Consider the following 18013-nt stretch of genomic DNA (forward strand, 5'->3'; position numbering starts at 1 on the left):
TGAAAAGTGTCAGTACAATGTCAAACATCCCATTATTTTGATTTCAACATTTACAGTTGCTTTTCCCAATTCCTGTAAGCTCTCTGGCTCACCAAGGACAACTCCCTCTCACCAGGCAGCCTTTCTTTTTAAAGTGATGGAAGTGTGGGAGGCTTACAAGCAAACACTGATTTTTTTTCCCAGCAGAGTAGGGCTGAGCTGAGGGGTGTTTCAGCACTTCTGGCTGCTGTAGGAGGAGGAAACCTACTACAGATAAAGGCACAGCTGCAGTGAGAGAGAGGCAGTGGGCAGAGAGGCACAGAAGTTGCTCTAAGAGATATTCTTGCTAATCCCTCTTCCCACTTTCACTCTGCAGCACTAAACTTTCCTCCAACTGAAACATTTTGTGCTCAGTTATTTTTGGAGAGCAATAGGAAGGGGAGTTTGTTCACACTTCTGTTGGAGAGAGCAAACATCTCCTTTTAATCCTGAATATTATTTACAGATTTGAAACTCCAATATTATATGACATTATTTTTGCTACTGAACAAAGAAATGGATGCATTCAGAGCATTTGAAAATGGGTCTGCTCCTGCCAGATGGGATCCCTTCCGTCGTCCCTTGGACTCCATCCAGCCCTGGCAATTCAGGCTTCTAGCAGCACTAATGTTGTTGGTGACCTCCCTGTCACTTGCTGAGAACCTGGCTGTAATCCTGGTAACTTTACAGTTCAAGCAATTGAGACAACCTGTCAATTATATTATAGTCAATTTGTCTGTGGCTGATTTCCTGGTCTCACTGACTGGTGGTACCATCAGCTTTTTAACAAATCTAAAAGGTTATTTTTTTATGGGATACTGGGCTTGCATATTGGAAGGATTTGCTGTCACATTTTTTGGTAAGCTTGGTTTTGTTTGTCATTGTATGTTCTATTTTTTAAACTTCCTTCAATGTATTCTACTGTAGCTTCCTAAGTCACTGACTTTGCATGCCTTTGAATTCCCTGGTATTTTCCCCTGTTACATGTATTCTGTAGTGGAGAGTGAAAAATATATCTCTCTATCCCTGTCATATACATGGCCTGTTGCATGTGTAGTGGTCATTGAATATGTTTCACAGAATGAGGAAAAGCTTTCCAATAGAATAGCAGAGTTGTGGGGCTTATGGTAAAACAGTTTCAGGAAAAAAGTCCTTATGCATAGCTGTTTTCAATATTTATATTTAGGTGTGTGCATATATGGATAAATACGAGAGAGAGAGAAAAAGAGTGAGTGGCTGCCCATAAACTGTGGAAAATCTCAGGGCATGGAACATCTTGTGTTCTCTGTCCTCCAGGGGCTCTGAGGAACAGGGACACACCTGTAACAGCCAGTCCGCACACCAACATCTTTTTGTGGTTTTTTTTCATGGCTTTGTTCACTTACTACAAAAAGATATTAGAAGTACTCTAAGAGGAAAAATCCTCACCACCCAGTACCCCATGTAAATACACCTCTGCAGAGTAAATGGGATGTTAGGTTAGAACGGGGCGTCTGCTCACTTGAGACAGACACTCATTCCTGCCACCTGTCCCCGTCTCTGAGGCTGCATGAAGACAGCCAGTAGTGCTTGTCCCTGCTCTAAATCACAGTGCTGATCCTCAGCCTGAAAAGGAGTCCCACAGCTGCTCTCTGCCTGTTTAAGCTAGACAGAGGGAATGTCACTGAGGGACAATGCTTCTACATTCGTTTGTGGCATGTAAGCCATGTCCTGTGGAGAAAGATCAGGCTGTTTCAAGATTTTGGTGTTCCACCATGTAATATGTGCCTAAATTGATAATTTGATGTTGTGGGCACCTGTCTGCAGGTTTGAGTTTTCTGATAGCCTGAAATAATTTTTGCAAGCATAATGTTTTGAAGATTTTTGTTAATTAATTTGTACGCTACACATAATTTGCAGCTTTTCAGTGTAGAACTAAAAGTGCAAGTCCTAATCACTTAACTGGCCTGATTAGCTTCTTGGTTTTGTAGCCCTTATACTGTAGACTGGCAAACTGGACAAACATGCAATTCTTATGCTCTTCATTAGTATCAGAATAATGCACATAAATTGCTCATCCTTTTATAACTTGTGTTGATAGAAAAGGTGTCTGATGTTGTGGGTAGTCAAAGAGTGTAACTGGTTGCCCAGAGTTGTTGCAGAGTCTTCATCTCCAAAGATACTCAAAAGCCAGCTGGACTTGGTCCTGAACAACCTGCTGGATGGACAGTGCTTGAGATGCTTTTCAAAATAAACAGTTCAGGGATTCTATGATTTGGGATGATGTTTGCTGCTCGTTGATCTACCCAAATGTGATGCTGCTGTGTTCTCTTGCTGCAGGCATTGTAGCTCTCTGGTCTCTTGCTCTGCTGGCCTTTGAGCGTTACGTTGTGGTCTGCCGCCCGCTGAGAAATGCGCACTTGAGGGGGAAGCATGCAGCTCTAGGTATTGTCTTTGTGTGGAGCTTTTCCTTCATTTGGACCATTCCACCAACAAGTGGCTGGAGCAGTTACACCCCCAGTAAGATTGGAACTACTTGTGAGCCTAACTGGTAAGGCCACTCTCACAGAGTATGGTAAAAAAATGAAACTTGCAGTTCAGGATGCCTCAGGGCCAGGAATTTAAAGGAAAGGGTTAAAGATTATGTAAATCCCTGGAAAAAAACAGATATAAAGAAAGTTGTTATAAAACAGATCAAAATTTTCTGTGATCAGTTTCTAAAACAAAAATTTCTAAAGGGTGGAGCCTCCATCTCTAATGAAAATAATCACCCTAGACCTTGTGCTTTTTGTCAGCAGTCAAAGGACAGAGATAGATTTTTTACAGAAGACTGGACTAAGCTCTGAGCCAGCTAGTCTGAGCACATAGCTGGCTCTGCTTGGAGCAGGATGCTGGACCACATGTCCCTTGCCATGTAGTCAGCCCCCCAGTTCTTTCATACTGTACCTGTAGTTGCAGGATCCCCTCCGAGCCCCCGGGCAGGGAGATGGCCCAGGGCTCCAGCTGGGGATATGACTAGAGCTGCAAAGGGGCACGTTGAATAAAAACATTTGACAAAAATTCTAGTGACATCTTTGAAAAGAAAGATTAATATTCCAAGAAAACAATAAGAACATGTAGTAGTAATACATACAAAGGTATTTTGTATTTTATACAGGTACTCAGGAGCTGATGCTGACCGTACATACATTATTACGTTCTTCACCACCTGTTTTATAGTACCCTTATTGGTGATTTTGGTATCCTATGGAAAATTGGTGCAGAAGTTAAAAAAGGTAAGAAGAAGCACCCATAAGTAAACTTTTAAAATGTGTGTGCATGCAAAAGTTCGGAATTGTGTTTGATTTTCTATAGAGATCAGATATAAGCAGGTCAGATTTGCAGGCAGCAAACACACTCAGTTACATCCCTTGTTATATAATTACCCTTACACACAGAGATTCATGCTATGATTAGAAGTGATGTTTTAAAGTGTGGAGTTCATATCACTTATCAGTACATCTCATTAGTCAAACATCATACAAGTGAAAGAATGTCTACCTCATAAATAAACAGAATGATCCAGTACTGCTTTATTCACAATTATGCTTCAATTCAGTAATATTTCACAAGACTCAAACCAGGCAAATTAGAATGCAGCTTAAAATTACTGTAGTTGTAAATTTAAGAGTGCTGCCTACTACTTAGTAATATGCTCAAAATAAGATGTAGCTTTGTAAATAGTGCAGTGCTGTTTAATATACAAAATATTAGATTGTCCAGGAATCTCTAAAAGACTTGAGAAATGCTTTTGAATTTTCTTTAATGGTTGTGTTGACCTGATCAAAAAGTGAAGCTGCAAAAAGTGACAAAGAAGACAATAGAACAGGAAAATTCCTATTTGCTCCAGGATTTGGGGACAAGATTTTGGGACAATATTGATATTTCTATTTACTGCAAAGCTCTGAAAAGCCAGTACCTGCAACCCATTCTGTAACTCTGTATTGAATTGCCATATGATTATATCTCACAACTAAGCTCATTTTCAATATCTGACTACAGGGAACAGAGAGAGAGATCCAAGCACCAGAACTGGTGTCTTGATGTTCCCAGCCATCCCTCTTCATGTATTTTGATCCACGCTTGTCACAGTGCAGGCTTGCTCCTGAGTGGAATAATGTGCCCTCAGTCCCAGTGACCCCAGCTTTACAGTGCTAATTGCAGCTTTCACTTCAACATCAAAGTTGATGAAGAAATTAATCTTTGGGGAAATAACAAATTAGCAGTTTGCAATCAAAGTAAATTATTATGGCAATATTCTTTTGCTTGGAAGATAAAGCACCAGTATGTTTTTCTTTATCAGTATTTAGAGAGAAAGGAAAAGCTATATGTGAAAAAAAGACCAGGCTGATACGAGACCAAGACGAAACCTTAGAAAGTGCAATACAGGAGACAGTGTTCCTTTTTCAGGGGACTGCAATTCTGCTGAAAGGGAGGCTGGGCTGCTCTCTGTGTAGGAACAGCACACATTAAAAACTGCTATAGAAATCTCATATATTGGCAGGGACTATCTTATCAGTACCAAACACAGCCTTTATTAATGATTAATAACTTGCAGTTATTGTAACGATTCATTACTGTTGTTGTTGTTGTTGTTGTTGTCATGTTTATATTTGGTAAAAACTGACGCGAATTTCAACTTTCTACAGAGGTGAGGACATTGCCCTTCCTAGGAGGTGCATCTATACCTCTTTAGGCACAACCATTGAATTCTCCCAGTGCAGTTCAAAAGTATTAGGAAAAATGTCTCCATAGAGTTCTAATATTACTGCAGGAAGTTAAAAGGCCATGCTATGCAAACAAATCATATTTTATTATAATGTAATATTGCAAGACCTGGCATTAGGTTTTTCTGAAGCCACACAGAGTTATTAATTATTTCTCATGTAAAATAACATTTCATAACAGCACCTTGTTTCGCTAAGTCATCAGAAACCAAACAGAGATGTTTCCCAGAAAGACACTGTTTGACATCAGCTAATTTCTGCATGAACCTCTGTGTTTAAGTTTCTTGCATGATCACTGAGGAAAAGGGAGAGCATTCCTACTAAACGCCCCAATCCCACTTTAATTCGGGTATCATTAGATCATGAATCCTCTTCTGGGGAAGGCCATAAAGCACCCCTGAGCCAAACAGACTCGCCTGGTGCAAATCTGCCCCTTGGTGAGGAGGTTGCACAGCCTCAGCAGTGTGCTGTCTGTAATAGCCATGCCAGACACCCAGCTGTCTGCAAAAGCTACATGGACTAGAAAGTGCTTGAATTCTGCCCACTATCTGCTTATGACTCACCATGATGACCTTCTTTTTCACTTTGACAATAAAATTATAAAGATACTTAAGCAAAGGAAAATTTACTAATGCTGATATGTGGTAATTTGTGTCCCTCAGCAGTAACTTGGGCACCTGTCCCTCTGTGCTGCTGCACTTGGGAAGAGCAGGTCTTTCCTTCTAGCGTGGCAACCGGACAGCTCGCTAAAGTCACTGGTTGGACACCTTGCTTTTTTTCTAGAATCTTTTCTCTTTTCTTAAAAGGTGTCAGATGCCCAAGGCAGGCTGGGAACTACCAGGAGACCTGAAAGACAAGTGACTAGAATGGTTGTTTTTATGATCATTGCCTTTCTAATCTGCTGGATGCCATACGCCACCTTTTCTATCCTAGTCACTGCACATCCCTCCATTGAGCTGGATCCCCGTCTGGCAGCAATTCCGGCCTTCTTTTCCAAAACAGCTACCGTTTATAATCCAATTATTTATGTCTTTATGAACAAACAGGTACTGTATGCTCTCAGAGTGTCTCTAACACTCATATTTTGCTATTTTGTCTTGATTTATAACGAATGACTTCTACCTACCTATGTGTTAGCTAACGAGCGTTACAATATCCAGCATTTAGAATGAAAAAATAATCTGCCTGGTGGAAGATAGCGTAAACCTCTGAGCATTATTGAAATATAAATGTTGGTAATTATTAGGTTTTGATATTATAAAGGAAAAATCAGCCCTTAGGGAACATGAGTTAGCTTCCTGTATGAAAATGATGTTCTCAAGACTGTCCCAATATATTTCAATAATTCTTTAAGAACGCAACAGCATTAAGTTGATCTTGAGGTGGGGTGCACCTTTTCAAAGCTTGAATTTGTCTTGGGAAAATGAGGCATTTGTGGTTCCTGTGCAGGGGGGAGAAGTATTGCAGATGCCCATTTAACAGGGAGCTTTTTTCTCTGAAACAAGTGCAGAGGATTGGATGCAGAAAAAAATAGACATGGGGATGAACCAGAGTGCTGTGTGTTCACAGTGATAACTGGCATGATAGTAAACATGGGCAGATTAGTGCAATGAATGCAGCAACTGAGAGTGGTGGCATTAAGCTCATAAATTAAATAAGGAATAACAGTTAAATGACTGTTGAATTAGATATGTTGAATTTATTTATCCAGTCCTGCAGAGAGAGCTATTGCTTATCTCACATCCTGTGGACAGCACCCTGATCTCCCAAACCATGTAGATGTGTGCTACACTTTACCCTGTTTGTGGATGAGAACAACAAAAACCCATCTTTGAGTAGCCAGGAATTTAGTATGTGAAGGCATGAGTCTGGAGAAATGACCAATCATGTCCATTAGATATGATTACCTAGAAGCAGAAAAGAAAAATTGTTTTCTAGATTAAGATTGGCTCTTTCCAGAACACAGTTAATTTTTAGGTTTAGAGTTCTTTGCGGTGGCATAGGCAGATCTATTTTTTGGGGTTAGTACTTTATATTCCCAACTGATTCATGAGAGAATTTCCAAGACTTTTAGTTAATATGCAGATCGATTTATAGAATTGTATTTACATTTCTAATGTGTTTTGACTGACCTCCTGTTTTTTCACCTTTTAGTTCAGGCAGTGTCTGATTCAATTGTTCAGTTGCAGTGCCATGGGAACTGCAGAGTCCAACGTGAACCTGACTGCACAGAGAGCAGTGCTAACCCCGGACAGAAGAGGCAAGGAGATGGCCCCCATGGCCGTTCATAGCTCCATTTCTGAGAGGAAAACTGGAGATGAATACACAAGCTGCAACCTTTGGCTTTGTTGACAGCTTCAGAAGACAGAGTGGGAGATGAGGTCATTAATGCAATGCCACAGTGTATTTAATTGTTACGATCACCTAATATAGAGAGATGTTGTCACGGGGGACACTGTGTCCTGTGGACACGAGCTTTGAAGTCCCCTGCTCCTCAGTGTGTGTAAGAGCTGCTTGGCCCGTGGGTGCAGTCAAACATCCGGCCACAAGGTGAGTCCTTCCTCCGCTGCCAATCCACAACCAACTTGCAGCAGGTGCTGGCACCACACCGCTGTGTCTCTCCCTGCACTCCCTTAGTGCCTGTTTCTGCTTAAGTCACGTCCTCACTGCTTTAATTGGGCTGCTGATTCTAGAATAAATTATTAACTTGTTACTACACCCCTGCTTTCAGAAGCAAGGACTATAACACAAATACTGCTTCTGTAAACAGAAGCAAATGGAAATTGCCAGCTTTCTGTGTCTGTATTCCATCTCATATTAAATTCACACAATGAAGTGCAGCAATATATTTAGCTTTAGTGGAATGTCACTCGCACATGAAAAGCCAAACCAGGTTATGAGTGTCATAAAGACAGACTTCTGTTTTATAAAGTGTTTGGGATCATTGTATGAAATCTTGCTAAGAACTAAGCTTGTGCTAAGGCACATTGGAATTTTAATCCTAGATAAAATCCATCTTTAATGGAATGCATTTTAGGAGAAAAGGCAAAGGATGACTGTATTTAAATGCTTTAGGATGGAAAACCATTATTTCTAGAGAAGACATTAGAACAATGCCAGCTGGAACAAATGTTGTTCCATAATGGTATAGAGAAGTTACAGTAGCTCCACCCTGTACAGGCCTTAGCTATAGAAATGTGATATGGAATGAATCATCCATGGTTCAGTTTTACGTCCAAAAAAATAGAATTATTTTACACAGAATAAATAAATTTCATTTCTATCAATTTTTTTTTCTGCTTTCTGCTAAGTTAATGTTTGAAAAACTATATTGCCTTGAAAAAGAGTGGGACTACCTGAGATACCTGTGGTCAAAGCTAGTCCCTAAGCAGTACCTTGCTGACTTAGAGGTCAAGAACCGCTCCTGCAGCAACTGGAGATGCTGGAGGGTCAGGAAAAGGTAGTACAGGCATCCAGCACAAAGCATATCCTGAAGCCCTGGTTTCTGTGTGGCTCCCCTGGTCGTGAGGAGGAGAGCTGTAGCTCCCTGCTGGGGAGGAGGGCCAGGCACGGGAGCGAGTCCCCGAGCCACTCTGGCCTTGGCAGGCCTGGTGAACTGCTTGGCCATCTGTTCCTGCCCTCACAGCACCCACACCCACGGACAGCCGTGCCCTTTGTTCTGCACCTTACAAAGGCCCCTTGGACCTTGCCCACAAGGTGTCCTTTGCAGAGGAGGAGGAGAGGTTAGGAAGCATCAGATCCTTTTCTGTTTTCTGATTAGGAGGATGTTCAGATTCCGTTGCCCTGATTTCATTTTGGGATGGCAAGAGCCAAAGAGAGGAGTTAATCTACAAATAAAATCATGAGCTGAACATGTGAGAACTCACTGCAAAAGACTGTACAGTTTTCCTATTCATCTCACAAAATTTCACAAGGTGACTGCCTTTTAGGGTGTAATTTTGGCTTGAACTTTTGCAGGGCTCAGTCTTAAACACAAATGTTGATCCTTATTCTGACAGGCACATTCTTTACCATTCTTTAATCCTGTGTTATCTGTAGCAGAGCAATGAACAGATGTATATGCCTTTTTAAAATGTTTTGGAAATACTGTGAGGAAGACTATGGTATTCAGTTATTAATTCTCTGCACCTTTTTGTGCTCATTAGTCCATTAAAACAGCCAGATATGATTTGAAAGTGAAAATTCTTGCATTTAAGACTCAGATTTTCTCTTTCAAGGATATATTGACCTAGGTTAATCACAAGTTAATGGTATTACATATATTAAATCATGAAGAATTGGCAGAAGTGCTAGTGTTTAATTAAAAGCAACAGAATTATTTTATCTCTGGAGAAGGTGAGGATATGTAAAGTATAGCTCTGTAGTACAAAATAAAGCAACAAAAATTAAGTAATCCCAAATAAAAAAGAAATGTAGAAATGCATGGAAATGATGTAAAAATGTGTGGAATCAGTAGGAAACAGCAAGCTGTCTCTATGAGATGTACCCATCCCTGACAGAAACAAGGAATAATAGAATCAATGGGTATTTTAATTTAAATTGTCTTCAATAATGTTTTTCAGGAGGAGGAGGATACTTTTTTTTCCCACTTACTGGTCAGAAAGCACATTTTAAAAAGTGTGAACACCTTGACACCAGAACAGTATCAGCCTGTGAGCAAAATATTACAGGGCTCCCAGGAGCTGGTTGTTGTCTTTCAATGTAACTTAATAAAAAAAATTTTAGAACTACAAACAAAAGTAGGGGTTCAGAGTTCTGCACAGTAATTAAAGGGACACATTTTTGCAGTATGTGGTAAGAGCATGACATGAACATTTTACCATATACAAAAAGTAACACAGGCAATGGATGGTTTTAAGACACTAAGATTTCATGAATAAAAGATGTTACACTGCCAAAGTCAGCTTGCTTATACTTGATTGGGAACCATGTATCTGAGTTTCTTTCACTTGTGAGTGATAAGACCTTGCCCTTACCCACACTGAACCTTTATTGCCAAGGGCTCTGAAAGCAAAAATGCAACTATCAGTCAAACCACGTTTGAGAAACACATTTCTCTCTGTTTCTGATTTGGAGGAAATATTAATTCCTGCTTTTGTTTGTTTGTTTGTTTCCTGCTTTCTCTTCCATTTGTTTCTTCACTGTGTTCAAAGCAACACCTCCAAAATAAAACACCTGTAATATTCTCCTCCTGGTTGCTCTTACCTGCAGATCTGACATCCCACTCAGAGGAGACTCCTTCCCCCTACAAATGCACTTGCAAAGGAGAGAAGGGTTGGACAGTGAGATGAGGCCTAAGCCTAAGCAGGCTCAGCATTCACCTATGTTTAGAGTGTCCATGATGTTCTTCCACACTTTTCCAGCCTGAGTGTTCCCACAGATACACACAGGGCAGATATATTTGAGATATTTGTTCACAGTCTAGCTAGAGGAATAACATACATATTATATGGCTAGAACATTTCTGTTTAATTATGACCTCAGTGAAAATGATTATCCAAGAAAACAGAATCATGAACATTAACAATAATTCTCATCTCAATTATTAAGAAATATAATTTTAAATGATTGGTGAAGAGAAGATTCCTAGAAAATTTATGATAATGTTCCTTATTATAATACTTAGTATTATAGATTGTACTATTTTTTCTCTTTATTACATTATATTGAAGTCTCTTTCCTTTTCTATGTCACAAATAGTTAAAAATCTGTAAGAGAATTTAAGGGCCTTTCAGCAATTTGGCACACCAGTTTCATCTCAACTATTATCTAGCTGCATCAAGATATTAATGTAGTCATCTCTCTTTAGTCTCAATGAATTACTATAAAAATGTCAAACAATTAGATTATATTGGCCAACACAGCCCTGTTTGATTGAGTGCAGATGTAGGCCATGTCCCTTGAATCACACTGATGAAGAAGCAGAAAGGTTTGTGGAATTCCAGTGCAAATTTATTTCAATGTGGATCCCATTTCAGATTCTAATGCCTTCTTGCAATACTAATAACCAAAAAATGCCAAATATGTATTTTCAGATGAAATAAAAGTCAATGTCATTAGGAGAAATACCAGCCAGCTCTGTTGGAGGAGAAAAAGCCGAAAACTATAAAAGGAGCACAGTGGCCAGTGTGCTGGGGCAAACACAGATACTGCCCAAGGGCACAGATGTGACTATACCAAAGGAGCAAAATGAACATTTCCTTTACTTATGGGAATCGTAGTGCTTAAATTCTGTTTCTGCTGGACCAGAAAATGTAGTATATGCTTTTGTGTCAGGAAGACACCCAGTGTATAAATATTTGATAGCAGTACATGGTTACAAATATCTCAGTGTTGGCTTCTGTGCCATTCTGGGACTATGGGTGGACTTTTTCTACACAAACTGTGCATCCACGTGTGGGCCCGTCATGGAGTGGCAAGGGACAAAATCCTTTCAGATGAAATACCTCTCAATTATCTGGTGCCCACACAGATCACGTATGAAGAAAAGCTAAAGTTATGCCGTTATAACTTATAAGCTGGAAACAGTTTCTGTTCCATATATGATGAAAATTCAGAAGGTAGTTGTGTCAGTGATATTTTGCTACAGACGCACCATAAGCAAAGCATACTGACAGTGTATCTCCATGGTGAAGAAGTCTGTTCCCACTCTGTGCCTGCACCTCTGTATCCATGGGTATCTGAGCTTCGTGAGCAGCAGTGCAGGAGAAAGCATGCACCTGTGTTTTTACTGACAGTGACAGGATTACTTGCTAATCATCAGAAAAAAATAATGGCCCAGAGAGGCTCAGATGCAGAATGACAAGATGGGAGCTCTGTGTCAGTATCATGCATAGTGACCTATGCAGTTTAGCTGCTGCCTCACTGTCAGGTCTAACCAAAGTACAGGTGGTCATCTGCACACCTCAGCTGCAGCGTAATCCATACTCAGCTTCTACTCTGTAACCTACTTCAAGAGTTACAGGCTCAGATAAATTTTGAGGATATGACAGAACTGCAAATATTTCTGAAACCCGTTCTTTTGTTCCATCAGGAAATCTTAGTTAATTCTCTCCACTGGTGTACGGACAGGTAATTAATACACATCAGTGGGAGAACAGACTGTTCTGGCTGCTCCTACAATGCTGAGAACTCCAGCAGACAAGCTCATTACCACCAGAATGAAGGTCACATGTCTGCTCTGAGCAGATTAAATGTTTTCAACACAAACTTGTTTCCCTACATTCTTCTTCCAGGATATTGCAGATTACAGGTCTTAACTGTAATTCCACTGTCACTGTTCTCTCATCAAACCCACTTTGTACTTAAGAGGCTGTTCTCCAAGCCATTGCCTGCAGTTTTCCAAATCAACACTTCTGTCCTACAACATGAAACTCCCTTACTGATGGGTGATGACCATGTCTTCATTGCACTAATCAAAACACTTTGGGAACACTGATCTCTTTCTTAGAATTTTGGCATCAAAAAGAAGACAGCGAAGAGCAGTGTGGGCACTGTTGCTATGATATAAATTTGATCTATTACCTTGTATCCAGTCAGATAATAAAACACCTGTATTACATAATATTTTCACACAGAAGCCAGTACAGTTTATGATTGTCAAGGGATATTACCATCTGCACTTGTGAAAAACTCAGGTTCATTTTGGTTTTTTTCTTTGATTTCTGAACCTCTCCCTGAACTTCTTTCACAACTGACATGGGCAAAATTAAGAAAAAACCCACTCAAAATTAAAAATAATTTTAGACAAAAATGAATCTGATTCTTCAGTTTACTTCACTGTTATTATCTGCAGCTTATCTCAGTGTACCTATAGCACAGAAAAGTTATGTCAACTTGGAATTGCGAATTTGTTGATTATGGTTATGGTAGTCCTGTAAAAACCACAAGCTCTAACCATCCACCTTGCTAAGAAACTTATGACATTAAGTTCAATTTCTTTAAGAAAATTAAGTCATCACAAAAGCCAGAACATTATAAAAATATTTTTAGATGCCTTTTCAGGAAATTTACACTCATATAGGATGGCTGAATTCCCTCTGACACCCCATTTTGGGAGAGCTTCCAGACCAGACGGTGCCAAAGCACAGGCTGGAAGGCTTAGAAGGTTGTAAAATCACAAAATTAGTGTTCAGACTCAAGATGAATGGTCTTAAATAATTATGGGAATGATCTGTCCACCACACTCAAGTCTGCTGTAATTTCCCTGCCTACGAACACCTGCAGCAGCAGCTGCTCCGTTCCGGTGTCTGCTGCCCTGCATCCCTCTGCCAAGCATGCAGCAGCCCTGCTGGCAGGACCAGCACGGCAGCTCTGGAGAGAGGGACGCACGTGGGGCACGACATCCTTGAATGACTGCTTAATTTTAAAGAGGTTAAACCAGGGACTAAGGACAGACATACTCTTATTGTTGTTTATCATTTTGTAGCAAACTTGCTGCAGCTTTTTACTGCAGACTATTTAGAACCACACACTTTTCTTGGACAGCTATGTACAACTCAAATGATGTTCTTGTCCTAGAATATCATCAATAAATCCACCGTGATTTTTTTCTTCCTCGCATTTTTCAGATTACATAAATTTTAGCTAACCAATTCTTTTCATGCTAAAATATATTATGAAATGTCATTTCTGTTATAAAAGCTAATTGATAGTGTGATTTGTTATGTTCCTGAGACATAATTCAGAAAGTTATTTTAAAGCCCTTGATGCATGGAATAGCACTAACTGCTTAATATTTCTTGTATGAATGAATACAGTGCATGGGAATGATGTAGTGCCACGTAAATGAAATATTTTCAGAAGCTCTTATTCTTGTTGTTTGGGCTTGTGCCAATGTCATTCGACAAGAGAACTCATACGTCCCAAACTGCATCTACTGTAATTTATTTCTGGGTCATTAGTTGGTAGGATTTTTTTCCTCCAGGTTGCTGAACACTATATAATATTGTAAAAATTAAGAGCTCAAAGTCAAATAAATTAATATTTTAGAATTATTTTTAAAAATCAGATTAGTAGTTTAAATTTTAAAATATTTTAATTTGATATTTTCATTTCATTAAAACAATTGACTGATTAATATAATAAAAATAATTTCTCACTCTTGTGAAAGTCCAGATGGAGAACTCCATCTAGCTCAAGAGTTCCCAGCATAAGAGAGAGTCCAGAGGAGGCCCTGGAGCTGCTGCAGGGCTGGAGCCCCTCTGGAGCCAGGCTGGGACACCTGGGGGGGCTCACCTGGGCAGGAGCAGCTCCAGGGAGAGCTCAGAGCCCTGGCAGGGCCTGGAGGGGCTCCAGGGGAGCTGGAGAGGGACTGGGGACAAGGATGGAGGGACAGGACCCAGGGAATGGCTCCCACTGCCAGAGGGCAGGGCTGGGTGGGAGATTGGGAAGGAATTATGTCGGAAATGTTATTAAAGAAAAACACAGGAAAATAAAGAAAGCAAAAATTATTAAGCATTTTATTTAACACTAATTTGTTTTCTAATTAAACTACAACTACTTCCACATAAAAAGATCAGTTCATTCAGAATAAGGTCACTTGGTAAATTTTCTAGATATGTTTCTGATGAATTGTCCATGCAAAAATAAAATACATAAAGGAAATGTTTTTCCAAATGGAAGCACTGACATCGATACATTCCAATTCCATTCATGCACCAAGCCCACTTTTCTTTAAAATATGTTGGTACTTGCCAAATTTTTAAAGGAATCACTAAGTTAAAAAACCCTTAGAGCACTAGCTGAAATTTCTGAGCTATATATGCTATTTTCCTGACAGGCTAATATCAAACTGTTACAATCTGAAACAGCAATATGTACATTTTCTTAATCTCATCTCTCCTTAGATCAGCATGAAAATATTGACACAAATTACATCAGAATTATGTTGGGTAAACCATAGAGCACACAATTAAAAAATGATGGATGACTTGCAGGAGGATCTGAGGAAGTGCAAGCAGTCTGCTCTTCTATTTTGTCTCCAGGAGAGCTGTGAGAATCTGCTTCCACTGTAAAAATGCATTAAAAACCATGTTACTTCTGAATATGACTAAATATAAGACTGCTGTACATGCCATCATTTAACACATCTTCTCTTTGATTAATACTTGTGGTTCTTTAACATTCATACAAATATTAAGAACTGTCACTATACTGAAGAAGCATTTTCTGAAAAAGAAAAACAGAAAACTAGGAAATATTTCTGATCTGAGTTCTTTCTTCAATTCTATGATAGTTCAAGCTATAATTAAAATTCATTTTATTAAACCTTATTTTAAAAGGTAGGTCCTGTACATTGAAAAACAGCAGTACAATTTCATAGACAGTATATTAGAAATTGTTTTACTCAGAAATTCTTCCCCTCTCTCCAACAAGATGCCAGATATTTCTTATGTCTAGTATGCCCTGTACAATGCAGACTGTCTAAAATCACTGCAGATCCTACTGATCTTTTTGCAGTTTATAATCCCTTACCATTTATTTGTCCATGTTGTGCTCCTGATTTACCTTGTTAGTAACACTACCTTATTTGTTCAGTGGAGAAAAAATTTTAGCCTTTAGTCAGCTATGTCAAAGCCTCCCCAAAATTTTATTTATATGAAATGTAGCTACTCCAATTATGATATTGCATCAGTGGTCTTCCAACTCCCAGCTCTTTCAAGAAATTTCAGAGCAAATTGTAATAGCTCATCTATAAGGTTTCACTTACACCTGTGAACTACCTATCTGAAGGGTCTAGTTAGTGTTTAGAGCCAGTGTTTTATATTAAGCCTTTTAATTCTTACTTTTAATGGAATGCCTTTTCCAATGACTTCTACTTTTCTGAAGAACATGAACTGTCTGCCCAGTCGTTTTACCAAAGCTTAGCAAATCTGGAAAGAAATGTTAGTTTCTGTGAGTTTTTAGTGAAAGTTTTGAAAAACAAGAAAATATCAACCATACAGCCTGCTACTTTCACCATGAAATTTTTTTTCACTTAAAATGTAATGAAAAAGGATCTCTTTACAGATTTAAGCAATGTATCTGTGCAGATCTAAGTTACATCCAGGGGATTTCTTCCCCATAGTTTCTGTAACTGCAGATGGCCATGTCCTGGGGCAGTGCTTCTCACCATATAAATCCTATTCTTACCACATGGCCATAAACAAACACCCCACCAAATCTGTTTTAAGTAGGTTATTGTTCTGTGTGCAAGATCAGCCTGTCAATGCTGGCTCCTGCCTGCATCCCGTGGAAACTGCAGGCAGAGTTTGGTGAGGAGCAAGGAAAGAAGAGACGGGAGACAGGGCCCGAGCACACCCACACCTGGGTCTGGAGCACTGCACACACACACCAGCGAAGGCAAACACAAACACTCACTCTCAAACAAGGTCTCCAGCCTTCCTGCATTCTCCTCCAAGCTTGTGTACCACTGGGGGGCTATTACAGAACCAGCACCTGTAAGGCTTAGAAGCATTGCTGTCTCTGTTGGTCTCTCCAGAGCAATACGCAGACAACTAAAGAGGATCAGAATTATGAGATCAATAAAAGAAAAATGTACATAATACATAAAAATATAACTAAATGTACAATGTTTTTTGATAGAAGGAGAAAGAATGTCAGAATGAATTTTCTTGTATGCTGATCATCGTGTTTTCCAACATTCATATGGCACTTTGAATTTAATACAATGAATTCAGGTAACCTTCTCTCAGCATCTTTTCATGATGCAGTTTTACCATGGGATTTACTCTCTTGTCATATTACTATAGTTCTGGACATCTCTGGAAATCTGAAAGGAGTAGTAAGACCCTAATTTTTACAAAACACTGCAGAATACCTTTTATAAGACAGTCAAAAAATTGAGACTCAGGTGTGAAAAGACATGTTTAGACATAAAATATGGCAGGAACAGAAACCTTGTTCTTTGTCCTAAGTATGGTGCTGATTAGGAGGCTTAAAAGGAAATCACGTGCAATGTGGGATTTGAGATTTTACTGCTGAATATTTCAGTAAGCATCTTCAGCAAAATTATTTTTGTCATAAAAGGGGAGTGATACTCTAGGGTTGAAACTGCAGTAAATAGAAGGTTGCATTTTGGTTTTATTCAGACCCGCTTTTTATAATAACTTTATCAAAAGGTGATAATTAAAGATTTCTGCAATCTTTTGGCGAGATGCTATCTGACTGTCCATGTGACTCATTTTTTAAATGAATGTTATTCTAAATTTTCAGGAAGCCTTTGGACTTAAACATGAAACTCTTAGTGGTAAATTCACTAAACTATTGAACTGAGACTTTAAAATTTTTGAGTTTGGAAAACTAGTTTAGGGAATTGTGTTTTTACACTTGTGTCCAGCATTACTTTGTTACCAGTGAAGAGTCTGTCATTTGCTCTTGCTAAATTTCATGTCACTGTTGATTGCCCAATGCTCCAACCAATCTACATCCCTCTGCAAGGCATCTCATCCCTCAAGAATATGACCAGGTTATTTGAACATTCAGCATGGTCTAAATAATTAATGAATAAAATTAGGACACTGTGGCATCTGTCAAGAACTCATACTGAACATGCAATAAAAGAATGTAAACCCTACTACCTGCCAACTTAAAAGCAAAGAAAATACTGAAATGCTCTTAAAAGATTTTAAAAAAGCTGCAATCAATACAAAAAATTCTGAACAGGTTATTTTACATGGTATAATAATTTGTTTAAATAAAAATCCGATTGTTAAACTTTTCCATGTATGAACCCTCAGGGGGACTCTTAGCAGTTTATCTGTCAAAGGAAAATTTTATATATTCAATTAGAACATTTTGAGAATCTTGTCCTCAGACTTGTGAGGTATGAGTAATACAGCAAGGTTTCTGTGCCATATTTTCTTATCATTGCCTTCTAACAGAGCTTTCATTCTATTTAGTCCTGTAAAGAAGCTCTTTTTCTTGCAGAAATAAAGGATAATATTCATAACTCAAAATTTTAACTTTTCTTTGAAATAATCTACTTTATTGTGGACTTTACTGAAACTGACTTTACCTACCTTTTGTGGAAATCAGAGTTTTCAATTCTTTGGTGACTTTTCTGTGATCTTACCAGATCCAGAAGAATCACCAAACGGCATTCTGGAAAAAAAGATAGCAATGGTGTTTGCACTGAAAATAATGCCCAGCATAATAATTAAAGTAAATCAGGCCTTTTGTAAGTTAATTACTTTCTTGAACACAGTGTAAACCACTAGTATAAAACC

At 38.9% G+C, this 18013-nt stretch overlaps 2 protein-coding genes across 2 annotated transcripts in view; one reads left to right on the forward strand and one right to left on the reverse strand.

Annotated features, from left to right (window-relative positions):
• The first annotated feature begins 534 nt into the window (after positions 1-534).
• LOC132330197 (opsin-VA-like) lies at positions 535-9683 on the forward strand. The gene is made up of 5 exons (XM_059852264.1): positions 535-877; positions 2338-2548; positions 3155-3272; positions 5570-5809; positions 6918-9683. Exons 1-5 carry the CDS (start codon positions 535-537, stop codon positions 7113-7115), a joined length of 1110 nt encoding a protein of 369 aa, XP_059708247.1. The 3' UTR covers positions 7116-9683.
• A 4535-nt stretch (positions 9684-14218) lies between these two features.
• Positions 14219-18013, reverse strand: part of CFAP46 (cilia and flagella associated protein 46) — a 70517-nt gene continuing 66722 nt past the window's right edge. Inside the window, exons 56-59 of the mRNA XM_059852299.1 lie at positions 17807-17888; positions 16146-16282; positions 15572-15658; positions 14219-14794 (exon numbers count right to left, since the gene is read on the reverse strand). Coding sequence (XP_059708282.1) covers positions 14658-14794; positions 15572-15658; positions 16146-16282; positions 17807-17888 — 443 coding nt within the window. The 3' untranslated portion in view covers positions 14219-14657. The remainder of the gene's footprint in view (positions 14795-15571; positions 15659-16145; positions 16283-17806; positions 17889-18013) is intronic.

The sequence above is a fragment of the Haemorhous mexicanus genome, chromosome 7 (genome assembly GCF_027477595.1).
Source record: "Haemorhous mexicanus isolate bHaeMex1 chromosome 7, bHaeMex1.pri, whole genome shotgun sequence".
Classification (NCBI taxonomy): Eukaryota; Metazoa; Chordata; class Aves; order Passeriformes; family Fringillidae; genus Haemorhous; species Haemorhous mexicanus.

Bases quoted from the DNA above. Each gene is read 5' to 3' on its own strand.
- LOC132330197 (XM_059852264.1), top strand. From the start codon at position 535: ATGGATGCATTCAGAGCATTTGAAAATGGGTCTGCTCCTGCCAGATGG. The intron at 3,273-5,569 runs GTAAGAAGAAGC...TTTTCTTAAAAG, and splicing joins TGGTGCAGAAGTTAAAAAAG to GTGTCAGATGCCCAAGGCAG. The intron at 5,810-6,917 runs GTACTGTATGCT...TTCACCTTTTAG, and splicing joins ATGTCTTTATGAACAAACAG to TTCAGGCAGTGTCTGATTCA.